At 42.5% G+C, this 25,485-nt stretch overlaps 2 protein-coding genes across 5 annotated transcripts in view; one reads left to right on the forward strand and one right to left on the reverse strand.

The window, feature by feature from the left end:
* Positions 1-280: 280 nt before the first annotated feature.
* On the reverse strand, positions 281-5,488 carry ALG11 (ALG11 alpha-1,2-mannosyltransferase). Of its 3 annotated transcripts, none has more exons than XM_063149251.1 (4): positions 5,291-5,488; positions 4,130-4,321; positions 2,485-3,416; positions 281-681 (listed from the first exon to the last, which is right to left on the reverse strand). In XM_063149251.1, exons 1-4 carry the CDS (start codon positions 5,326-5,328, stop codon positions 410-412), a joined length of 1,434 nt encoding a protein of 477 aa, XP_063005321.1. In that variant the 5' UTR covers positions 5,329-5,488; the 3' UTR covers positions 281-409. The 3 variants fall into 3 exon arrangements, with proteins under 3 accessions (XP_063005321.1, XP_063005320.1, XP_063005319.1); XM_063149250.1 differs by having other exon boundaries at positions 4,130-4,360; positions 5,291-5,404; XM_063149249.1 differs by lacking the exon at positions 5,291-5,488 and adding an exon at positions 4,410-5,105.
* A 4,083-nt stretch (positions 5,489-9,571) lies between these two features.
* The window catches only part of ATP7B (ATPase copper transporting beta), a 41,688-nt gene continuing 25,774 nt past the window's right edge, over positions 9,572-25,485 (forward strand). Inside the window, exon 1 of one of the 2 annotated variants that reach the window (XM_063149253.1) lies at positions 9,572-9,671. In XM_063149253.1, the coding sequence (XP_063005323.1) occupies positions 9,621-9,671 (51 nt within the window). In that variant the 5' untranslated portion in view covers positions 9,572-9,620. Of the gene's footprint in view, positions 9,672-19,573; positions 20,111-25,485 lie in introns of those variants that run through there. The other variant, XM_063149252.1, reaches the window with a different exon arrangement.

Below are 25,485 nucleotides of genomic sequence, written 5' to 3' on the forward strand. Positions count from 1 at the left end.
AAAGCAAAATACAGGCATTCTCTAGATTCTGGGGAAAAAAAATTCTGGGTGCAAAGGCTAGAAAGGTAGAAAGTCATGGAACAGGTGAAGACTGAAAATATTCAATAAATAAAAGGGGTTGCTGATGAATAAAAGAACTTTTTGATGTAGTTCTGTTACCAAAGCACTATCATGGTTGTGAATCCAGATGGTTTTTAAGTGCACCAAACTCTCATGTAGTTAACACAGAAGCATTTCTTTCCCAGAAAAAGAAAAGTCTCTGTTACATAAAGCAGACAGCTTGACAGAAAGAAAAACAACCTTTTTATTGAATGGAACCAAGGGATCATAGCTTAGATATATTTACATGTGCCACACAATCAAATATAAAAAGGTAATTTTACTCAAGTTCATTTTGACTTCTATACACTTATTTAAATAACGGCTCCACAGATAACAGGAATGTGTCTTCAAAGTGCTGGTCAGAAAACCTGTGCACAGAGTGACGAGCACTTTCTCTGATCTCCAGTCTTTTCTCAGGAGGCAGAGAAAAGATGTAAGCCATTGTCTCAGCATAACTGTCCTCATCTTCTGCCAGGAAGCCTGTAACATGTCCTTCGTGGCGTACCACGATGTCCAGTTTGGGGCCACCAGAATTGTGAGCCAGGACAACTGTGCCAGCTGCCATACATTCAACTACTCCTGAAAGAGAGACAGAAAATGCTGATATGAGTCTGCACATCATGTGCTTTGACCTTCTGTAAAAGGCAGAAGTTAACACTGGAAAGTTAAACCAACAGTAAAGTTCACTACAGACTGCCATTCCAAATCAGCTAGAAAAAATACAGTGAAAATGGTCCCATAAGAAACACAAATTTAATTTTTTCAGTTCTAAGGACTGAAATGACACTTTCTCTCAAACACATAAAATTGAAATTAGAAATCAGATATAACTGGTTAATTTGTGGGTCTTGGAACCTCCCTGAATTTAAATGTCTGGAAAGATACTGGGAAAAAAGTTGGCGGCACATTTCAATCAGAAAATATTCCAAAGTTCAGTATTTTGCAGATGAACAAATCTTAATAGCTTCTGACAACTCAGCAAGACACTAGTAAAAATTGTTATCTGTATTTTTGATGGAAGAAATTTTAACGAAATGGGAATCAGTAAGCTTTCCTCAGCCAAAAGCTGTGGGATATGAAAAAAGTATAATGTACTTCAATTCTCCTCCATGGTTCCAGAACAGACCTCAAAAATGCTGATTCTTCTCAGTTCTGATTTGATTGTTATCAATTCCCTCAGCTCAAACATTGCCTACTATAAACAGTACTCCGAAGTTTTGGAATATGATTTTTTACAGAAAAAAAAAAGCCTGTTAGATGAAGGTTGAATCCTGCTCAAATTCAAAATCATAGTGTGATTATATCCCTTGAAAAAAAAATTAACTAAACTGTTTTGTAGGAGAAAGAAAAAAAAGAGAAGACATAATTTCCAATATTTTGCTGTTGCTTCTGAGAGACACTTCAGTGTCAATTTTTTTTATATCAATTCACACTTCAGGGTCAATGTTTTTTATATAAAGCTCCTACAGACCATAAACTACTACTCCTGATACTTAACCTGTTTTCTACTGAAGTCAGAAGACATTAACTTCAGTTTAGTCACATTATAGCAGAGTATGGCATCCATCTGCTTGGCTACTAACTTACCTGGTTGCTGTAGATTTATAACAGATGGGCAAGCTGGCACTCTCTTTCAAGGTCAGGACTAATCTAATCCAAATAAACTGGACCCATACCTTAATTCTGGGTCCCAGCTCCTCTCTGACATTCTGCTCCATGCTACACCTATCAATTTAAGGGCTTCATACATTTGCCTCAGCAGAGATGCCTTATGCAATGAGATTACCACAGGTATCTGGTGGCATCTACACAGGGCTTATTTGTACCAGACAGGATCTGTGGGAGACTCACACATCCTGTCCTGAAACAGCAGCTGGAACCCCATGACATACCCTGGAAATTTCAAGTGGCATTTGAGGCAGGTGAAACAGACCAAAATCTCTAACATGGATGTCTAAACATGAACTGTCTCTAAGCTCCCCTGCAGTCAGTGGAGCACAATCAGGGCACAATTTAAGGTGCTGGAAGGGAAGCACCTGCAGCCTCTTGAAGCTCTGGAAGGTTGGCAAACCTAACCCAAGGACAACAGGGTGACCCATGAGCTTGCAGGGCAATAGCTGGAGGTCAGCAGGACATCCTGGGCAGCACAGACAGGACTAGCTCTGTGCTCAGGTGCCCAGAGGATGCACAAAATTAACAGCCTATGACTACAGCACTTCAGCCTGCACTACAGTAGCATCTAGTGGTGCATCATCTGCACTGGTCCTGCAGGCAGCTACACTGCCTCCAACGGGAACAGGAGCTGGACACCTGCTTGGCATGCTTACCTCCGTGCTTGGACACCTAGGGACAAGCAGCTGAACACTCAGGAAATGTACTGACCTATGCCAAAGTGCTCATTCCACATGGTGTGCAGGCCGATGGTGGCCTCGGCCAGGTGTCTCTTCAGCTCCTCAAAGGGAATGTTAATCCTGAACACCACATCATCACTGACTCCCAGCTCTTCACACAGATGTTTCAGCTTATTGACACGCTCCTCGTCCTGCTGGTTCCGACAGCCACCGATTAGGATCAGCTTCAGCGATGGCTGCTGCCCCACTCTCTTCTCTTTCAGCAATTTAGCAAAGGCTCTGATTTGCAGAGGGTGATCTTTTTCAGGCCTGAACTGGCTGACAGAAACAATGGAATATTCACTGGTGCTCTTTTCCACTTCCAGTGGAATATCCAGGAAAGCCTGAACATCGCATGGTGGATACACGACACTAGTGCAAGCCCCGACTCTCCAGAGGGACAGGATGTGATTCAGTGTCCAAGAAGAATTCACCATGACCACATCACTGCAGGAACCAACCAAGCCGTACATGAAAGCAAAGAAGTAGTAGTAGACAAGTTTAAATTTGCTGAAGAGAGGGCTGCTTGTAATGAAGGCAGCATTGTTAAACCTGGTATCCTGGTTCCTCACGACTGAGAGCATATCCGTGCTGATGGTGGGATAATGGACGTAGCATCCAACGCGGCAACCTCCCAGGTACTTGAAGAGGGGAATTGTGAAGGCATAACCCATTGAGTCAATATAAATATCAGGAGCACACTTTAGAAGAGCTTCCCAGCCAAGGAACACTGATCCTAAACTTTGTCCCAGCAAAGTGAAGTGAGGATAAAGAGAAGCTTCCACAAGGAAGCGTTTTTCTAGAAATACAAACTTCACAGGATGGATTAATTTAATATTAAATCTTCTGAAAGCGCCTTCTACTATTTCTTCTCCAGTGGCATCTCTATCACCAGTGTAAACAACACATGTTACATTTCTGAACCTGCAAGAACAAAGAAAAAGAATTTCATATATTCCTCTCTTCCTATTTTTCAGCAAGAAACTAAAATACAGTCCACTTAAAAGTACTCAAGAAGAATGTGAGAACAAATGTTTGGCCCAGAAATCATTTTAACTAAATAATACTTTTCCTTATACTTCCACAAGTTTCCTCTAATCTGCAGAAAAACATATGGGTGAGAACTTGGGAAATATTTTAATTTGAGTAAAACATAAGAGGAGCTCAGTACTATTCTACAGATCTCAGAACTCCTTGCTCTACATTAGGAGATATCTGTCTAGTGCACAGCATGAGCAAAACACAAATGATGGCAGATCAATGTATGTGCCCATGTTAAATCCACTTTAGGTATTAATTTGTTTTGCCTCCTGCACCAAGAGGCAAGTATAAAGATGAACAGTTATCTACTGAAGAGTTATGACTGTACAAAGTTCCATAGCAGTAGTGGAAAACTGATGAAGAAGAGGTTTTCTCAAGGAAAGAAAGGAAAAAAGTGAGAGGTGCCACAGCAGGAATATCAAAATCTAAAGGGATGAAGTAAAATGCAAGCACATGAAACTTAGATGTAAAATAAAATGTAAGACCAGTAGATTAACGACACCTACTTCAATATGTAAAATGCCAACATATGCATAAAGAATAGCAACAGAAGCTGAGAATGAAATGTGGTGTGTTTGATAAACACATATGCTTACTTCTTCTGGAGCGTTCTTATGGCACACCACAAGACTCTCTCCCCTCCACCTCCTGCATTGCAGTACGGGTGAAAAAAGGCCACCAGCAGCGGCCGCTTCCCATCTCTTCCTGCAGACCTCAACTGTTTCTTCCTTTGTATCCAGAGCCGTACTCCCCACAGCAGTACCACCAAGGAGATGCACAAAATTCCACTTAGAAATAATGCAGGGAGTAACAATGAGCACAGCAATCTGAAACAAGCCAGAAATTTTAAAATACGTAATTGCTTTAAAGAATTACCGTGAATGCATTGAGCGAGAAGGGCTTGAAAGCAGAGCTACAGGGAGTTTGACAACTTCTGGAATTCTTCTAATCTCAGAAACCATCACTGTGTATGACTGACAATTACAGACATGAAATCACTACTCTGCTTTGTTTATCCAAAGATGTCTTTTTCCCCTGCTGTGACCTTGCAATCATTTATTATTGTTTATTCATGCCCTACATGTGTTATCTATCTCCACGTGCACTTTGTAAAAGTTGCATGCCCTTAGCAACCTGGCAATACACAACCAGCAGAGCGACTTCCAAATGGATTTTTAAAGAGTTTTTTCCCCACCCAATCTCTTGTTTGGCTTGCCCTACTGTGAACTGCTTTGGTGCCGGGTTACTGGGGGCAGGCATCTCCTATTCCATCCTACACTTCCCAGTCTCCGGAGGCAGAACAGCGATGCCAGCTGTCCCGAGCAGCTCAGAGCAGTCTCTCTGTGCAGAGAGCTGTTCGCTCTGCTCTCCCATCACTGCCAGGGATGCTCCCTTCGCTCTGCACCTCCTCCCTGACAGCTCAGTAGCGGGAGCTTTCCTGGGACAGCGAAGAGCCTCGCAGGGACAGCGCCTGGTTCCTCCCGCGGTGCCGCTAAGCCTTGCGACAAACAGCGTTCACTCAGCCGCTCCCGTTTACCGAAGGGGCCACCCGCGCCTCACGATCGACACCTAAGGAAGCACTTTCATTTTGGGCCGGCAGCGGCGGAAAAGCACATTAACCCATCCGAGCCCGCGGCACAGCGCGGAGCCGGGCAGGGCCCGCCCCGGGGGCCGGAGGAGCGCGGCCGGGCCGGGCCGGGGCCGCCTCCCGCCCGCCCTGCCCGCCGCCAGGACGCGCCGCCCCCGCGCCCCGGTACCTGAAGAGCCCACAGAGACACAGCCCTCCCGCCACCATCTTGGGCAGCGCCGCGTCGCCTTCCCGGCGGAAAGGGAGGTTCCCGGCCGGCGGGGCGGGACCAGCCGAGCAGCGGCTCCCGGCTGGCAGCGTTCCGGAGGGGCGGGAGCGGGGCCGCCGCTGCCTTCTCCTGCTGCCTTCCCCTCCTCCTCCTCCTTCACCTCCTTGTCCGCCTCCTGCTCGCCCTGGCCCCACCCAGCAGACACAGAGCCCGCAGCCCGTGGAAGGCGCGGAGTGCAGTGGGTTGTGGGAAGGGCTGTGTGCTGCTGCGGGAAGCGTTTTTCCCAGAGATGCCGGAAGAGACTGAACAGCAGCACATTCCCGGCACTGTTCAGTCAGGCATAACGCGTGCTGCTCCTTGCATTGCATCGCGTCGCGTCCTCTTCAAGTGCCGTCCTCAGATTCCTTGGGCAGGATGGAAGGGAGGGCGCTGTGAGGAGGCGGAGGCCTCCCGGGGACACGGGGTTCTTTCTGTGTCCCACACTCCCCCAGGTTTTGCCTGTGTAAGTGCTGGCTCTTCTCGCTGGCCAGGAGAGCATGTCCTCGATGAGCCCGATGTCTTGGCTTGCAGCCCTGCCGTAACCTCCTGCTTTCCCTCATTATGGAGAGGGAGCTGCCAGCGCCTGTGTGCAGGTTAACGTGAGGCCGAGGGCAGGGTGTCCAACACAGGCTGCGCCTGACACCGTCTCCAAAAGGATCCCATGAACACGATCATGGGGACAGCTACCACCGAGGTTATCTCTGCCTTACATGCTTTTTTGGCCTATTTTGTCTTGGTTGGAGAGTATATGCACAGACCAGAGGGTCAGTGTAGCAATAAGACTGAATGGTGCTGCTTTTTCTACTAATGATGTGTCAGTCCATATCAGACTTCATATTCCTAAAATGTCACACTTGGAAAAACATAAGGAACTCACCCTGATCTCCAGGGTCCTGGGAAGCGTTGGGTGAAACTACTATCTCTAGATCAGGAGAGACTTTGACAGAACAATCCGAAATATTTCTGATCTCCTGTCACATTGCTACATGCTTCTTTTCCCCCTACCACATTCTCCATTTTAAAATAATAAAATGCTTTATGTGGGAAGTTGGATCCAGATAATTCATTATTCAGTCTCTTGTAGAGTTGAGGTTGTCCAAAATTTGAGGGAGTTTCAAACCTTGTTTCTTTAAACAAGACCTTTCCACAATTTGTGATCCTTCAGCCTCTTTGAGATCAGCATGATGTAATTCATGTTCTAGTCACCTGTGCATTTTGAGGTCTTGTAGGTGTTAGGGATGTTTGTGAAAGTCATTCTATGTCTTCTGCATGAGAAGAGTGCAGGTTGGAAGATGATGAATCATTAATTTATGTGGCCACTGCTATAACCAGAAGCAGAGAGACAAAGGCTCTGCTCTAATGGGAGTGAGAAAAGTCCAACTTAAATGATGGTTATTTGGTTCTGACCTGCCTGGATTGAGTTTTCCGTTTAGCAAGACTCTGCCTGGGGGATGAAACTGGAAATGTGGAAACTCAGAAATTTATTGGTTGTTTTACTGATTTTTTAAAAAAATATTTTAGCTGTCCTAAGTACCACTGACTGTAGGTTTACAAGGATGTCTCTATGTAAGCAGGTAATTTGGAAGAGGTCTGTGGGACGTGCAGTAAGCATGGCCTAACATTTTATTTCTGAACCAACAGCTCTCATAAAGAGGATGCAACAGGTATTGGTTTCTCTCCCTTAATCTTTTTCCTCTTCCCTGACAGAGCAGTTCCCTTAAAAGCAGGTGGAATGTTTACAGAATAGATCTCTGCTGGAATTACCTCTCTTAACTCAAACCACCTTTCTTTCTTCTACATTTTAAGATTACTGTCTGAGTTCAGAGTTCAGAGGAGCAGGTGAGTTATTCCAGGGAACAGGAAGTCCATACTGTTTTAGATGATGAAATTTATGCTTCTCCCCACTGACTTGGATAGGAGTCCATGGTCACTCCCTTGGAAGGTATGAATTTTACACCAAGTCTTGAAGAAGCTGAAGGACAGCAGGTCACAGCCTGCTTAATTAAGATCACAGTTTTAATTAAGATGAGACTTAAGTAATAATGGTCAGGAGCTCCTGGAAGCAAGAAGACTAATTAATGAGGGAGATACCTACACACTTGGGTTTTGAGTTTCACTTGCTCATTTAGGAAGAAATTTGCATGATGGTGGGAGTGTCAGTTTTCTCACCTCTAATAATTTATGGTTCATGGAATCACAGAATGTCTGAGGTGGGGAGGAATTGGTGGGATGGATGCAGCCTGAGAGTTGTGGTCAAAGGCTCAATGTCTAGGTGCTGCACCTGGATTGGGGTAGTCCCAGACATGAGTACAGAGTAGAAGAACTCATTGAGATAAGCCCTGCAGAGAAGGACTTAGGGGTTCTCATGGACAAAAAGCTGGAGAGGAGCTGACCATTGCAGTGCAGAGGGCCAAGAGCATCCTGGGCTGCATCAAAAACACTGTGGCCAGCAGAGCGAGGGAGGGAATTCTGCTCTGCTCCACTCTGGTGAGACCCCACCTGGAGTGCTGCATCCTGCTCTGGGGTCTCCAACACAGAAAAGACAGGGACCTGTGGGAGCAAGTCCAGTGGAGGGCCATGGAGATGGTCAGAGGTCTGGAACATCTCCGCTATGAAGACAGGCTAAGAATGTTGGGGCTGTTCTTGCTGAAGAAGAGAAGACTCCAGGGAGACCTCATTGCAGCCTTCCAGCACCTAAAGAGAGCTTATATGAAAAGAGGGAGGTTTTTCATGGACAGATGTAAATAGGACAAGGGGAAACAGTTTTAAATTAAAAGAGGAGAGATTCAGATTACATGCTAGGAAGAAATTCTTCACTGTGAGGGTGCAACAGGCTACCCAGAGAAGTTCTGGGTTTCCCATCCCTGGAAGTGTTCAAGGTCAGGTTGGATGGGGCCCCTGATCAACCTGATCTAGTGGGTAGCATCCCCTGCACAGCAGTGGGGTTGGAGTTAAATGATCTTTAATGCCCTTCCAATCCAAACCTTTCTATGATTCTGTGGCCTCTGGAGTCCATCTTCTCCAGCCCCCCTGCCCAAAGTGAGTACCTAGAGCAGATTGTCTAGGACTGAGTCCAGATGAGTTTTTAATACCTCCAAGGATGAACACTGCACAACCTCCCTGTGTAACCTGTGCCAGTGCTTGGTCACCCTCACAACAAAGAAATGTTTTCTGATGTTCAGAGGGAACTTTCCATATTTTACTTTGTGCCCATCGCCTCTGATCCTGTCGCTGGACCTCAGTGAAAAGAGCCTAGCTCCTCTTTCCACCCTCCCTTCACATACTGAAGGCCTTGTCAAGCTTTGTCAAGGCTTGAACAATCCCAGTTCCCTCAGCCTTTCCTCACAGAAAAATTGTCCCATGCTTTTAATCATCTTAGATGTTTTATTTTTTTTCTTAGTCCCTCGACCGGTAATTAAAACCAGATGTATTAATACTTTCAAAGTTCTTCTGTTACCTTTTCATTATTCACAGAGTTTTCAGCTGCTGATGTGAGCAATATGAAACCTGTGTGCTGACAGACTAGCAGACTGCAAAGCTTACCTTTAATGTGTGAACGTCCAGCACAGGCTAATTAATTGAGTCATCAGCACTCCACGACTTCCCCACCTTCATCCATATGTAGCAGAGGATCTTGCATGCATGCATTTAGGGTACTGAGGAGAACTTCAGCAGGAGCAATGATGAGCTCTCTGTGGTGCTCCCACTCCAGCAGTGAGAATGCTATTCAAAACCTCTTCTGTAGAAATTGCACAAGGCTGACATGCCAGCAAAAGTGAACTAGCCTTGTTATGAAGTCAGTTTTGCTTTCACCTTCCCAGAGATGTACCAAGTTTTTAGTCTTTTGTTGCCTCTGTAAGTTTTTTTTGGTCCTGTTTTAATTGCTTTCCTTTTTAAGCTCCTTACTCTAAAGGAAGCCCATACAAATGGACCTTTTACAGTGCAGAGTATTTAGAATAAGTAGCAGAATCCACTCACTGTGTGTTCTCCCCATGCCTGCAATGCATTTGAGGCAGTTTTAAAGTATCTTTTTGTAACTCTCACTCTTGCTGAGTAGTCCATGTATGAGTAACTTAGTAAGATAAAACCGCTGGCAAGTAATAATAGAAAGAAACTGGATTAATATTGTGCAAGGATATTCATATGACAGTCATGTGGTCTGTTATACTTTCTTGTACAGTTAGTTACTTTCAGAAATATTCACTGTGAAGTACCAAGTCTCTTGTTCAGGGCTGCTGTCTGAGCTGTGAAAATGCCTGGGACTGTTTTTAGTAGGCGGAATCTCAGATCATTCATATACAGAGTAAGTTTTTTCACTTTCCTATGTGTCTTGTGATAGGCTGTTGAACATTACAGTACATTTACTCTTCATTGCATAGTAACAGGAACAGAAATAAAGTTGCACCAGTTCTATGCTAACTATTTGTGAAGCAAAACCCAAGCATTGGCAAGAAATTGTGGCATTGATATACTTAGGGAAAAACACTATGGGGTTGTTTTTACTGATATCTTGTAATATTGAAGTTGTTATATGTAAGCAATTCTAGTAATTTCTTTTTCACTGTCATTCTTAATTCTGAGTTACATGTTCTAGGGCATAGGTGTTCATGCCACGTATCTGTGAGCAAAAAGCTGCTCTGGTTTTTTTTTTTGGCAGAAGCAATGAAGAATTAAGCAGCCTGGATCTACAAATGATATTTGCAGGAGAGCCCATAAAGCACGTTTATTTGTATCACCAGGCAATTTATACAGGTTGAACCCATATATTTTGATTAACAGAAGATTATTTGCACACAAATTGTCCCTGTTGGGTAAGGACCATGAAGGAAAACAAATCAGTTCCTGTAGATTGTGACAGTGTTTTAAACTCCCATGGTTTCTAAACATCTGCCATTTTTTAAGGGTGGCTGAAGGAAACATTTTCAAGCAATTTGGAGCACTGGCAGAAATAAGATGGCAAATGATGTGCCCCTAATGATAACGTCACTGAGCTTGCAAAAGAACATTTGCACTCATCTTAAGTCGCTGCTTTTTCAGGTGGAAGCTTTTTATTCCTGAAGAGCTAGGGACCATTTTTGAGGGTCTGTGATAGCAGACCCAAGCCCTTTTTGCTTTTCATTCTCCTTTCTGCAGATAGATAGTAATATATCTGTTGCTGTCTGTGCCTAATGAGAACATGAAAGGGATCAGAAAGACCACCTCTTTCACTGTCATACCTTAACACCTGCTATGAAAGTCCTCAGGGAGCTGTAAAACTTTACTGGGATTTTTTTTACTGAGTGAGGTGCTTCCCTTTTCAAACTTTAAAAGGTTCACTTTACCTGATCACTCCACTGGCTTGTCCAAAGTGCATTTTGCCACATGTGTTTGTGTGTGCCTCTCTGCCTGTTTCAGGAAGCAAGGAAGAGTGCTATTCAAATGAAAATCCAACTTGTTTCACATGGAGCCAGGATGAAGCAGGATTTGCATTCTGTGCTCGTGTCTGGCTCCTTGGCACTGATTAGGAAGCAGAAAGGAGACAGAAACCGCCTGCAGAGCAGGACAGAAGGGAGTTGAAGGAGACTGTTTGGCTAGTCCAGGCATGAGAGTTGTGGATACTGTGTCTCATCACCTCCTCTGACTTATTTCTATTTCAAGGATGAAGAAGGCTTGAAAGGTTGGTGATTTTCTCATAAAGTAGATTCAATCAAAGATTCTCTTTCAGGGGGCAAACCAGGGCTGCTTAAAAGTAGTTCCCTGCTGCACTACCTTTTCTTTCAATAAGCTGAGGTACCAGGAGGGAATGGTAAATGAATCAAGCCTGAATTTCCATAGCTAACCATCTATGCTTTCCAGGAATTGAGTTAATAAATCTCAGATGGTTGCTCAGCAACTCCCACAGTTGGTACCTTTTTTTATGCTGAGCTGTGGAATGCATTGGTTTTAGCTAAATGTGTCCTCGGAAGAAACTTTCTTTGCCTAGAGAACAGACTGACGTGACCTCTGGAAATGAGAGTATTTCTGAGAGCTGAATAAGCTGAGTTTCAGAGTTAGAAAGCTTTTTTGTGTTTTCCTCTTCTCACAGCCTCAGGCTCCCAGGAACTCTTTCTTTAGGAGTCAGATGTCTCCAATTTCCCCTGTGTCCTCATGCAATAAATGAATGCTGGTTTTACAGGGAGTTTGAGTTGTGATGAGCCATCATATATGTCACAGGAAACAGCCTGAGACAACATGTCTGCATTTGAAACCAGGATTTTAACTGTATTTCAATCCAGGTGTTAAATAGTTCAGATATTTTATTTATTATTTATTTATATTACAGTATTTTTACACTTGTAAACAGAAATAGGTTTACTCTGTATTGCCATTTCCCTTAGATGTTCTTCAAAGCAATTGTTTGTATGGAAGGGATTACATAAAATTAGCAGCAGTTTCCTGTGTTGATACTTTCATCCCTGACTGTGGCTTTAGTTCTGACATTTGTACCTGAATTTTTACTGAATTAGTGTAGGCTGCCAGTGACATTATTCAATAGGGAATTATCAGGTGTTCCAGCAGAAAAAACAAAAAAACCCCATAAAATAAAAAAACAATGACAGCAAATATATGTTTTCATTTTTATTTCTCTTCTTAGTTTCTGTAAGGCTCTGCAGTGAATTGGTATGTCTGTATCCAGGCAAGTTCTGCTTAACTGTCATGGTTATTTGAAGTATGTTTTTTCCACTAATAGAAACTGGCTCTTGCTGAGAGTTAACTGTAACTTTATGGGAGATATTAGACCCGGACAGGTCACTGTTGTATAGTTCTTAGCCCTAGATAGCAAATAATTGACAGGACTTTTGTAGAAATGTAAGTTAGTTAAACAGCAGCTGACATATGTTGCAATTTTGAACTCTGACAAATGGAAACAGAAAAGCCTCTACTCCATGTTCTCAGCAGAGGTTCCCCTCCTCGCTTCTTGCCTGCTGTGGCAGAGCAGGTCAGCCAGAGAACTGGCACATCTTCCCTCTCTAAATTGGGAGGAAAAATGCACATAAGGGCAGCTCTGTATCTGGGGAGGCCCTGGCTGCTGCCCCTTGTGTCCCTTCAGTCCCACCATGAGTGTGGTGATGCTGAGCTCAGAGATGTGTGAGCAGTGCTGTGGTTTGCTCGCTCGTGGAAGGACAGTCACCCTGTCTTGGACAGTCACCCTGTCTTGGGAGCACGTGGCACAGTCCAAAAGGGCAGGAGGTGGAAGGCAGGAGAGAGGGGCTCTCATGCCAGCCTGGCAGAGCTGTACCTGAGCCCTGTGACACAGGGTCCCCTGAGGGATTGTGCTCTCTGCAAGAGTGAGACTACACAGAGGGCTCTAACGCCATCTTGCCTTTTTCTACCCAATAATTGCAACCAGTCCACAGAGAGAGCAGGGGAAAAGGAAGTAAAATAACCAAACAAAAAGTGGAAACCCTTCTTCCCAGACAGAATTTTGCCTGGACCACCGAGAAAGCAGACAGGACTTTGCTCACGGCACTGTGTTGGAGGAGCCCAGGTGCTGTGGTGAGGAGCGCAGCTTGCAAGCTTGCTTAGGGATTTGGGAGTTTCTGGAAACTCCTCTCTGTGTATGGAGGTGGTTCCTGCCAGTCTGAGGTAAACAGAAATCATTGTTAGGAGAAACTGAATTTGGTCTTGCCTTTACATATCTAGCCTGCCCTAACAAAGACAGTATGTTTGTATTTTAGATGTGGCATCTGTAATGCAAACACAAGATTATGTTTTGTCTTTTTATTTCTTTAATTCAGAGGCCATAGAACCTGAAATACAAGCTTAAATCAGAGTTACCAGCTTCCGGGTTTGTGTTTTGTTTGGTTTTGGCTTTTTTGGTTGTTTTTTTTTTTTTCTTTTCTTTTTGGTATAGTTTACAAATATGATATGCTTTATGCTGTTTACATAGTCCCAGGTGCCACATTGTATTAGTTTGCTTGCTCCAGGGTGAATGGCTGCTTACTTTGGGAAAAAAATAATAATTAAAAAAATCAATCCTCTTATTTACTTAAATCACAATTCGGAGACTTTATAAAATCAAAGTAAGTGTAGGAGATATTCTTTAAATGCTACAACAAATACTGAGAAATTTACAAATTTTATGCAGAAGTAGCACTAATTATTTCTTATTTCTAAATGAGGACAGAAAATGTTGGTTTACAAGTAATAGCTCTTTCTGTTTTCTCAAATTAGCCTTTTAAAATAGTTACTTTTGTAATATTTCTCATTCTCAAGTTGTATTTTAAAAATTGCAGTTAGAATGGGTAAAATGCATGTCCCTTTTCTCTACATGGAATTCTAAAAAGCTTTTGCACAAACTTCATGACACATAACCAGCTCTGAGCAAGAGCAAATCATGGACAAGATCAAAAAGTTAAGTTAGAAACACAGAAGTAAAAATCCTGGGTTTGTTGTGGCACTGCCTGACAAGTTCTGCCAGCCCTCTTAAACTGCTTGGTACATAAGCAGTAGTGGAAATCCTGACTCCAATTAATTCATGCAGATTGCAATTGTTCTTTGCACTTAAACCTTGACCCAAAAGGTGTGCCTTTTTGTGTGATAATAAGATCAGCTTTATAGTTTCCAGGTCTTGAAAACAAATGTCTGCAGTATAAACAGATAACAGAAATTATCATAATGAAAGCAACACTTCTAAAAGCAGACAAAGTACCAAGTCCACACAATTTGCGATCATACGAAGGGCTGTGGAGTGAAAAAGATCAATACGCGTTTTGGGGCCCTGTTACAAGGACTTCGTTGAGTTTTGCTGGTTTCGAGCAAACAAACGTTTTTTAAATATTTGGAGAAGATTGAGTCTGCTTCCTGAAAAACTGAAGGCAAAGTCTGAGCAGATTTGATTTGAAATTAGGTCATCAACTCTTAAGCAATTTTAATCATAGCAGGTAGGAATTTGTTTCCTTGTGTTTCAGATTTCTGTAGTTTCCTTTTTTTCTTATAATGTGAGAAATAATGATCATGCTTCTTCATCTGTTAAAAGAAATATCTATACCATTTATGCTATACAAACACTTGTGTATCTGGTTGCTGCCAGTTTTATGTCTGTGGCCAAAGAGTTCTTTCTGATTTTGCAGCCCAAAACTAGGTGCAAATGTAGGTAAAGAGATGGCTTTGTTGCTTCTTCAATAAAAATGAGGTATGGCCCTTTTTTGTGTTCATTAAGAAGTATGTCAGTTAGGAGAATAAAGGACATAGTTCTGTACCATATGAATATGACCGAGCTTCCACTGAACTTTCAGGTGTGACTGATTGATTAATGGGGGAAATGGGAGGCTTGAGTTGCTTAGTACGACTGAAAAAGGATTGTGGAGCAAGCACAGGGATTTGTTTTAAGAGAAAGTGGATACTATCTACTTCCCTTTTCCTGTAAAGAGGGCCCTGACAAAGGAGAAATAGTTGTTTCACACAAGAGCTGGATTTTTCCCAGGTTCACTCTCAAGCAATGTTTAAGCAATTTGTTGATACCCGTGAGTTGCCAGCACTGTTGTTTGTGATATTACTATGAGTTTTTACTTTACTTCCCCCTTCTCCCTTTTTTTTTTTTTTTAACTAAATGCTTCATTTCCTGCAGTTGAATTGTATATGTTAAAACCAAATACAATCTAACTCTGCTAAGACTGGGAAAGGGCGGAGGAATTCAAACATTTTAGCTGACTGCATCCTGAAGACAAATTAAGAGTAACTCAAAATACTGTCAAATATGAAATGACTTGTGGTTTAGCGTCATATCATTGTTTGCATGCTTCATTGTATTTTGGTGATGACTGTATGATTGAATTTTGTGATGATTACATGATTGTATTTTGGTGGTTTAAAATGATGTCTGAAGAGGAGAGCAGGAAAATGATTAACATTCAGAGGCGACTGGCTTTCTAGGGTGATGCATTAACATCAATACATCCCTCTTTGCACTGACATGAAGTGCATATGACTGAACTGGTTCCTCTTGTCTGTCTGATGGATTGTTGCCTTAAGAGTAAGGCTAACTTTTCTGTTGGGTTAAGAGGAAGGAGATTTGGCACAAAAATAACCCCCTTTCAGTCCAGCTGGATCTGAGGTATCACAGGGACTTGGGGCAGCTGAGTGACAGCCAATTCAGCTGTAAGCATCAGAAATGCAGAGCCAATGTGGCTCTGCAGTCCAGGTGTGCCCAGTGAGAAGCATTGTGGTTACAGATGCACAAACAGTGCAATTCACCCTAAGTCCAGTTGTGCCCAGTGAGCTTTTGCAGCCAGATCTGAAGTCTGGTGACATTCAATAAATCTCATGGCCAAGTACAAGATAGTGTCATTTATTGAGCAACAGAAATGCTGATTGTTATTGGACTGCTGGTGATAAATACACCATCTGAGAAGCATATGTGAAAACATAAAATATGAATAATACAGCTGGTGACAAAGACAATAAATTGCCAGATGACTCTTCAGGGCTAAAGTATGATCACAAATACAAGATTGTTTTTTAAATTTCCCAAAGGACTCAGTATAGCTGAGTGCTTGAATCCTACTTCTTAGGCATTCACAAAGGTGCAGTCTCCTTTAGCCTCCTGCCCCACTTAATCTATATCTATCTTGTTTTCTTTCAAGGTGGGGAAAAAGGGAAAAATTAAAGTTGATGTCATGTTTAAAGCAGGTTTTAGTCCATTAGCATGTGCAGAGGCTTGAAAAGTAATATGTATTTTGAGTTAGTGAAACAAACAAAGGTCAGCTTTTGCTGATCATTTGGGTCATTCTTGTGGCTTAGTTCCTGTTAGCTGAACTGTCTTAAACAAGGAATGACCACACCTCTGTGCTGCTCCACCCTTTGTTTTGTGCCTCTCTTAGTGATTTCGAGCTCCTTCAATGTTTCTGCTCCTAAGGTGTGCAGCACTTCGTGCCTGTGAACTACAGCCAGCACATGTGCTCCTTCTCACTGAACTTTGTTTTTCATTCTTTTTCCCCACACAGATTAAAGAAATATGACCCCCTAACCTCCCAGTCCCCATTTTTTTCCTTCAACCCAAGCATCTCATCTTTCAAGGCATTGTTAGGACTATTTAAGATGCTTTCTTTGGTTACAGAAGCAGAGGGATTAGATGCAGGCCAGGGTATCCTGTAAAGCCAAGGATGAATTCACCTGGGAAACAAAATTTGTATGAGAATGCATTGTTCTTGTATGTTTATCACGTAGGCTGATAATGCAGGTAAAATGAAGGGGAAACCCCATGTTTGATCAGCTTTGAGCCTTTAAATCAAAGGGATTTAATTTTCTTGGAATGTCCTTTGTTTTCTGGCTTGAAAATGCAAACACCGTTGCCAAACACTAGCAGAAAGCTGTGAAGGCAGCAGGCATTTTTCTATTTGCCATCTGAATTTCATACTACCAAGCCAGAATGATTCCTCCTCGTGAAAATCCTAAGCTCTGCCATGTCCAGCCTTAAATCAGAGTGGTACTGCTATCAGATGAGAAGGGCAATATTGCCTTTCCCATTCCAGCCTAAAGTAAAATGCTCATCCTCACTCTGCAGCTGACACAATTAGCTTAGACTCCAAAGGGGCAATTAATTGAGACAGAATGGAGAAAATAATTTGGAAACCAGTAGCAGTGTGTTGGATTGCAGCAGCAGCAGCCAATCACAGAGGTTAATTCCAAGCATCTGCCCCACTTCCCTGGCAGACATTGCCAGCCTTGAGATGCCAATACTGGATCCCTTCCTAAAGTGTCTCCTGAACCATAAGAGAGTTGTGACGTGATTGAGCTGGGGCAGAATCTCTGAACTTTCAGTGCTGTGTATTAACGTAAATAGGAATTACTTAGGACTGAAAGATTTTCAGTGGTTTCTGCTTTGTGACTGGTGCCTCTTCTCCAAGAGCTGTTCAAGACTCTGTCAGCTGCACAGGTTTCTTTTGCCCCTGCTCTGCTCCAGCCCACAGCTAAAATAGGTACTTAAAGTGGTTAAAATTTATCTTAAGTCCCTTTAACCTGAAGTACTATAGCAAGCTTTTTTTTTCCCCCAGCCAAATCCTTTTTTTAAAAGTGGATAAATATCTTGTAAACTGAATGTGCTCAAAGCACAACTTCATGTGTTTCTTCTTTATCTCCAAATCAGTATTCAGGACTTTGCTGAAGGCAAAGGGGCTGTAGGGTGCTAAGCATGAATTTCTCTCCATGCTATTAGAAAGAAGCAGCTTTTTATCTTAGGGTTGCTCAGAAACTGGGGGGAGAAATGTTGATTGAAGGGAATTGGAGAGAAGATACTTATTCAACATCTTGTTATTCTGTCAGTCTAAGCTGAGCTTAGCTGGTGAACCTCAAATGAAGGGGAAAAAAAACCCCTAGGTTGTTTTTACATTCATTTTCATCACAGTATATTTTTGCATATTAGTTACCTGCAGAAACATGCTCAGTAGGGTTTGGGATATTTTTAATAGCAAAGATACTGTCAGAGATGAGCGGATCAAATATATGCTTTATTGATGATCAGAAACTGGAGTTCCTGTTCCCTTAGAAAATCAAGAATTTGAAATTGCCATTGTTTGGAATTAGAACACAGAGCTGACTTTCTAAATATCTTTGATTTGGAAAGGGAGGCCTGCTTTGTTTCAGAAGGATGAATATTAGTTTTTAACTTTATATATGTATTTATTATGTAGACTTAGCTTTGGTATTTAAACATGTTTTACTGAAATTTTTCACATAAGTGAAATTGTATAATTTTCAATCGCTTATTTTGAACCTAGTTAAAATCAGAAATTCCTGAAATTATTTCATCTTTAGCACAATTTTCTTTTTCAGTAAAGTGTTTGAACTGAAATCAGATGTGGCTCTAATTGGTTTGATAAATGCAGAACAAACATAGACACTTGGTAGTAATTCTCTTTAGAAGGGCCATTTCTCAAAATGTTTTCAAAATAGCCCTTTAAAAAAGTTTAGTAGTATCACTTATTTTTTAATATTAAGACAATGATGCAGAATAGTGCAGTAGTATTTGGAGTTTCACTTCCCTAGCAGAAGACCTTCTTTTCCCAAGAACTGAGGATCCATAGTTGTGGGGAAGTTATGACAGGGAGACAAGCTAGGATGCTTATGTCCTGCATGGTGGCTTTCTGGACCAGTCTCTGTGTGACAGGGATGTGAGGGGTGTACCTCTGCCTTCGGAAGTAAGAAGAATCTGAACTTGTCCTATCATTGGTTTTTGGTAAAGCTAGCTGATGGTAAAGAGGCACATTATAGAAATTATAAATATTATACTAATTATTTTGTCAGATGGAGTGTCTGTAATTTATCCCTCAGGTTTTCATGACATGACAGAGATATGCCAAGGTTTTGACCCCATGTGCTTACCTATGCATAGGAGTAAATTTGTTACTTTTTCCAGCAAGTCCAAGAGATTCTGATTAAATTTAAAACAATTGTTTTAAGGCTTGCATGTGCAGTGATGTCACTGCACAGGCATGGAGGGTGGAAATTGCTAATAAATAAATAATAACATCTGTTATATTTTGTAAATCTTATGAATGCATAAATGCATGGCCCTGTTCAGCAGTGCCTTCAGAAGTGGACTGCACTACTGTGGACTTGGGAACAGGAGATCCCCCTTACTGCATTAGCATTGTGCTGTGAATTTGCTCTGGGCAATCCCAGAGAAATAAATTCAGGCTTGGCTCAAGGCACTTCTAGTGGTGGTGCCTCTTGTGTGCCTGGCTATCTAAATTAGATGTTCCTGGTGTTGCTCTGAGAATTTTAGGAGAATATATTTTATTTCTTGCCTTTCTGGCATTAATTGCTCATTTAATTTTGTTTGGTTCACTGCTTTTAGTAAAGCTTGCTGATGGTGAAGAGGCACATTTTAGAAAGTGTAAATATTGTACTCACTCTTTTGTTTTCCCTCTCGGTACAAAGAATGAATGTTCTTGTGCCCTGAATTAATGAAAGACCTTTGGTCTAGGAGCCTTATCTAATTAAGTAATCGTGGGCATGTTTTCCATGTTAGAAGGGACTTCATTTTATCCAAGAAACCCCCGATAATTTCATAGAAAGAGGAACTGGAACAGCGTTTTCCCTGTGCAGGAGCTGTGATTGTGCACATGGCCACCAGGATGCCTGTCTGTGTGGGCTGGTTACACGCTGGCTGCTGCACACAGGTCATGTTTGAGCAGCTTGTGAAAGGCAGCCTTGGCTGAGCCTGCTGCAGCGCCGTGTGCAGAGATCAGCAGTGCCGGACGCAGTTGGGAAAGCACCAGGGATGCCAATTGGTGGGAAACATTTGAACTGGCAGGGAGAGCAGGTAGCTGAGTGCAGCAAGCAGCCTACATAAGGATCACAGGTTGCACCTGGGATTTCCTGATGAATGCCTAATAAGCCCATGGATTAGAAGGGCAGAGCTCTTCAAGCTGTTGTAAATGTAGCTGAAAGAAGCGTGGCTTGGAGGACAACAAATAACTGCTCTCATGAAACTTTTTTTTGGCGTTGCAATATTTAAAGTCCAGAAAAATAATGGAGAGAAAACTGGACAACAAAATGAAAAAGGAACTGTCCTACTTGGCTACTTTAAATGACAGAAACATATCCTTGGTGTCTATTCGTAAGCAGCAGGCAGCTCGTGATGTGCCTGAACTACTGATTATTGGTGAAAAGTCCAAGACGGCATCGCTGGTAAAAGCAAGCAGTAACTTGCAGAAAGAAGAGAAACTTTTGCAGAGTTACTCCATGGGAATGACAGAAGTCAATACAAATGAAAGGCAGGTCAGTGTGTGTATGTTTGTGTGCATGTTGGGAGGGAAGTGGTGTTTCTGAACTGGTGAATTTAAAACAAAGCATGTTGTAGCATGGGTTGTATATTTAAGGAGGTTAAACCTTCTTTATCTAAATTTTCTCGATCCCCAGCATGGATGCCAGCCCCATAACAAGCGTACAAATGCAAATCCTCTGGGGATCCTCTGAAAACAATCTTTGAAAGAAGTTGTTAATGATGACTTATGCTGTAGAGGCTAATGAGCATTGTTTTAGCTCCACCTCTAATAATGCAGAGTGGTGATTCCTAGGAAGGAAACATAATATTATTTCTCCTTTTGAACTCTGATTGCTCCAGTAGTTTGAAGAAGCTCATACTAGTCTGGAGTAACAGAAACTGCAGAAACATTAAAAATTCCTTATTGTAGGTAAGTAGTTCATTTGTATCTAGTAGGTGGGTGCTAGTGAAGCTCTTGATAAATACATCTTGCAACTTTAAAAAAAAATTCAGTGTTGTATATAACTGTGGTACTTTTGGAGATTAACTCCTGTGGTGAGGAGACTTAGAAAGATCAATGCTGAAAGAAATATGATGAGGTTTATGCTTTTAAAAGAGTTTTGCTGTTTAAAATGTATGTACACTGGAGTAATGTAGTTTGGCTTAGTGAATAATGTGAATATTTAAGGAAATAAACTCTCAGAACAAAGCTCAGTTGGTTGGAGCATGGTACTAATAATGCCAAGGTGGTAGATTTGCTTCCTGTGTGAGCCATTTGCTGAAGAATTGGACTTGATGATCCTTGTGGGTCCCTTCCAACTCAGAATGTTCTGTGATTCTGTGTGTTCAGGTTCTTTGAAACTGGGTATGCTTACAATGATTCAAATAGTGTCAGACTGGAATGAAATAACAGCCAGAAGAGACCAAATGTACCTGAAGGCTTTTTCTGCCTCGAGTTACTTCTTGTATTCTAAATGTTTGCTAGAAAACAGTCATGACATAAAGGACTTTGTTCTACCAAAAGATCTGTTCTCTGTATTCAGTTCACTGGGGTATATATGCTGCTTGTACTGGTGCTGTGAAGAACATCACAAAGAAGTTTGTCTTGTTTTAATTCTAAATTAGAAACATTTCGTTTACATCAAGCTTTTCCCCTTTCCCATTAACCAAACTTGGTTTACACAGCTCCCTTTAATTTAAAAGTGCCTGTTAAGGTCTCTGAGGTTTGTTGACTACAGTGTAGGTGTCATTTCAGTAAGACTGGCTTCAGCTGCCTAAATCTTTCCCTATCATCTGTACTGTTAGAGAAGCCTGATCCCAGGTGGGAAATAGCAGTCCCTTGGCAGAACCATTAGTAAATCAAGTTAGTATTTTGGAAACAAAAGCTTTATAAAGGCTGCTTTGTAGTAATAATCTCATTGAATCTTGATATTCAGGTTTAGAAGGTGTTTTTATCCTCATTTAAGACTCAGGGACTGTTTGAAAAATAACAAATTGTAAGTAGTTACTGGATATAGTAGCTACTGACATTTGTTAATCTTCGTTTGGGAGACGAGGGGAGAAAGAACAATGGTTATGATCTAATACATTTAAACAATATGCTCTAATGAGATGTGCTGAAAAATGTTAAGGAGGATGAGGATTGAATTTCTGGCTACTCTGTGTGCCAGAGTGCTGCTGTTACTGGCAAAAAATTGAAGACTCGTGACCTTTGATGTTTTTGTGGCTTCTCTGCCCTCATTTTGTTGTTCACTGTCTGCCTGTAATAAACTGGGAAACTTCTGAAGCGTTTAATTATTAGTGTGTGGCTTTTCAGTTGTGTGCTGCTGCTGCCTGAATCCAAAGCCATGAATCAGGCAGTTGTGAAAGAAGGAAGTAGGGAAGGTAAAACACAGATAAGATAATTCTTCAGCAGTTGGGCGCTCAAAGGTAAGAGGGCAATAATTGATTTCAGCCCACAGAGGTACAGGGAAAAGAGCAGCCCAAAACTTGAGGACGTAGTGGATGAGAGGTGCAGTGACCTCCAGCATTTGTGGATGAGCAGGCAGGGAGAGGCAGAGGGGGAGGTGCTGAGTGCGCCGGGCCCCATGTCCTCCCCGCTGATTGCCTGGCATCACTTTGAGGAGCCTGGCGCTCGAGTTTTAGGATGTGAAAGTTGCCATCCCTGCAGGCCAGGCAATGGAGGGCAGGAGATCAGTGCCAGAGAAGGGGGGAGAGCCTTGCTGGATGAGCTGAGAAGAGCAGTGCTGTGCTGGATCTTGGTGTGGGTGATGCTCAGGGGGCTGTGCAGTGTGCTTGTCACAACCTCAGCCTTGTGCTGCAGAGGCCAGGAGTGTTATACTGGCATTTTGGAGGTGGCTGCACCTCTTGGGAAAGGGAAATGGGTAGAGGGATGTCTTTCCTGGTGACAGGCCACCCCACAAGGTGACCATGAAACACAGCAATGGAGGCAGCATGGGGACTCAGCCAGGGGTGGCTGGTGGTTTCACAGCCAAGGCAGGCACAAACCTTGTTGAGTTCACAGCCATGATGTTGCATCCATTCTCAAGACATGGGTCACCATGTGTGCATATGTGGGGGTCTTACTCAGTGCCATGGTTTCCATGTCTTTGGGTTTTTTTCTGAGTTCAGTTGTTTTTCTCAGATTTATTATGTATCCCTTCACTGCTTGAACTCTCAGCCTTTTCATTTTTGAATGGGAATATCCTAAAGAAGGAGCCTGCTTTGGGGCACCATGGGTCAGCATGATGCCTCTAAGGGCAGCCCTCAATGGGGCGGGTTTGCCCCACCAGCCATACAGACCATGGGCTAGGACTACCTTTCCCAAATGAACCTGGCATGAGCTCTGGATGCTGTGATGCCATGAGCTCTGTGTCAAACCAGGGCTTGAGACTTAGTGCTTCCAATCCAGCAGCATCTCCCTGCCCTGGTCCACCTCCATGCTTTCACAAAAAGTTAGTTCATCCCCAGGGCGTATTCCTTTTGGATGATCTTCTTCCTGCTGTCTGGAGGGAGTGTGAAAGGAGAGCATGAGCTTCTGCCTCTTCCAGCTGTTCCCAAGCCCTGCTCTGGCCCAGGACAGGCATGAGTGCTACAACTCCTGTCTGGGATATGAAGGGTTGTTCTTCATGCCTTGTTTCTTGCTTTGAAATCCTCATACTGGGACTTGGGCTTCAGGTGCCACACTCCTGCACATTTGCTACTCATCTTGGTTCTGGTTCAGAGCTTCTCCTGTTGATGCAAGTGTTTTCCAGCCAGTACTTGTGCTTTCTTTAAAGCTGTCTCCATCTACTACTGATTCTTTGTCAATGATTCCTCAGATTTCTTCAATTTTTTTGTATTGGTCATATGAGCTTCATAACTTTGTATCAGGTTACTTAGCTTTCAGAGTAGAGACTTGCTCTGCTTTGCGCTTTTAGTTCCAACTTTTACATGCAGAACAAAGGAGGGAAAGAATTGGCATCATTTCCCATGTAATTATTTGCATATTCTTCACACAGATACTGTAAAAATATGCATGAGGCTGGTAGAGCAAACAGACTTGGTGTATACCTGCCCTTAAAAGTGAGCCATTCTCTATTGGTGTGGAGACAAAAGAGTAACTACAGCCAGTTCTTTCACACATTCCCTTCTGGATGTAGTTAGATGCATTTCCATTATTTTGTTCATGTTTCTCTCTGGGCAGAAAAAAGCAGAAGGAGCAATGCCTGAGACTCCCAAACACCTTTTTGGTCATTTTTTGGGGTGATTGTTTTTCTGATCCTCTTGCAGGTAGTGTCCCTGAATTACCATGCAGCCTCATAGATGCCATTTTATGTGTGGGTGTCAACTGGTATGAGGAAACCATTTTCTGAGACCCAGCATGTGCCTGAGGAAAACTATGGTCACATTTCTGTATGCCTCATCTTTGTGTCCTTACATGAATCTGCTGTTTTCCTCTTGTCTGGTGTAGAAACACTCTTCTTGCAAATACACACCTGTATGTATTTCTGCCTATACTGTTTCTGGGGTTTTTAAAAAATCTGTTATAAACAGTACTAAAGGCTTTGTAAATACTTTGTTTGTACCTGTGCACATTTCTTGGTTTTGGGGGTAGATTCTTCAATGTTTTGGCACTTGTGTGGGTTTTTTAAGGGAAAAAAGCTTTTTAATTTTCTTATATCCACATCTCGTCTCTATTTTTTCCTTGTCATTTAAAAATTTGTGTGCAAGGATTTTTCTCCTGCAGATCATAAACATCTGGTTTCAACAAGTAGCAAACAAAATATTTTTGCCAATTCTTCTGAATGTTGGGATAGCTTTTTATGCAAAACAAAAAACAGTGTCCAAGTTTTGAAGTTTCTGTGGCTTACAATGCATTGAAATAGTGAAATCAGTCCTTGCTTTTATGTTTTTCAAAAGACTGGATAATGAGAAGTACCCTCTAATCTTTTTACATGATTAATTTGAATTACTTTTATGTCACGGGGTACCTTGTAAAACTAAGACAGTGAGCATGGCAGGGGGAGGGAACACAGTGGAGGACATAAAGCCTGCGATGGTTCCAGAGTTTCATCTGCAAGAGGTGGCCAGACAGACAAGTGAAGCAGAGAGTGGAGGATGCTCATCTCCTCCATTCGTGCTCTGTTTCACCAAAGGATGCAGAAGGCAAAATACCTTTGTCCTGCAAACCAAAGTACATACACAGAGTGAGCTTCTGTGACTGCAGATTGCACTGAGTCTTTTTGATAAGAGCAGGCCACTGTGAGCAGTGTCCTTGGGGGACTGGGGACAGGGAAGAGGGGATGACAGACAATATTCACCTAATGCTTCTTATCTTCTGTGACAGGCAGAATTGACAAACAATGCGAGTTTGAGTTTAGGCCGCGTTTGAAATGCGGTGGATGGGAGACTGTTTTCAGAAGGGTTTTTTTCCCATACACAAGGCCAGGTTATTATTTCTAATTGTGGGAAGTCACAGCAATAGGAGGACACAAGAATGGGGATGTCCTGGTTGTCTTTGTGTGGTGCTTAAACAGGGCACCACCTTCGCAGGGAAGTCTGATTAACTGTTAATGCTTTGTTTTGAAAGGAGGTGCTTGTGGCATATTTACTTATATGCTGGAGATTTCACGAACTTATGGGAGGGGAAGTGCAAGGAGAACAGTGTCCTGGGTGCTGCCAGGCTGGTGGGAGGAGGAGGCAAAAGGGGATGCCAGGTCTAAAATATTCCTGACTCTTCTTCCCCAGCATCCCTGGAGTGCAGCCATGAGGCCAAGCAGAAGAGGGGGAGCAGGGGAGAGAGTTTGCTGTCAGGATAGTTGAGGGGCTGCACCACAATCTTGAAGAGTTGAACTTGCTCATTCCTCCTCCTGTTCTAACAAATACAATATAGAAAATTCTGAAAACA

The sequence above is a fragment of the Melospiza melodia genome, chromosome 2, assembly GCF_035770615.1.
Source record: "Melospiza melodia melodia isolate bMelMel2 chromosome 2, bMelMel2.pri, whole genome shotgun sequence".
NCBI classification, from domain to species: domain Eukaryota; kingdom Metazoa; phylum Chordata; class Aves; order Passeriformes; family Passerellidae; genus Melospiza; species Melospiza melodia.

Coding starts and splice junctions, on each gene's coding strand:
- ALG11 (XM_063149249.1), bottom strand. CDS start 4,495: ATGGTTTCTGAGATTAGAAGAATTCCAGAAGTTGTCAAACTCCCTGTA. Junction 4,322..4,409: donor TCTCGCTCAATGCATTCACG/GTAATTCTTTAA, acceptor ATTATTTCTAAG/TGGAATTTTGTGCATCTCCT. Junction 3,417..4,129: donor ATAAGAACGCTCCAGAAGAA/GTAAGCATATGT, acceptor TTGTTCTTGCAG/GTTCAGAAATGTAACATGTG.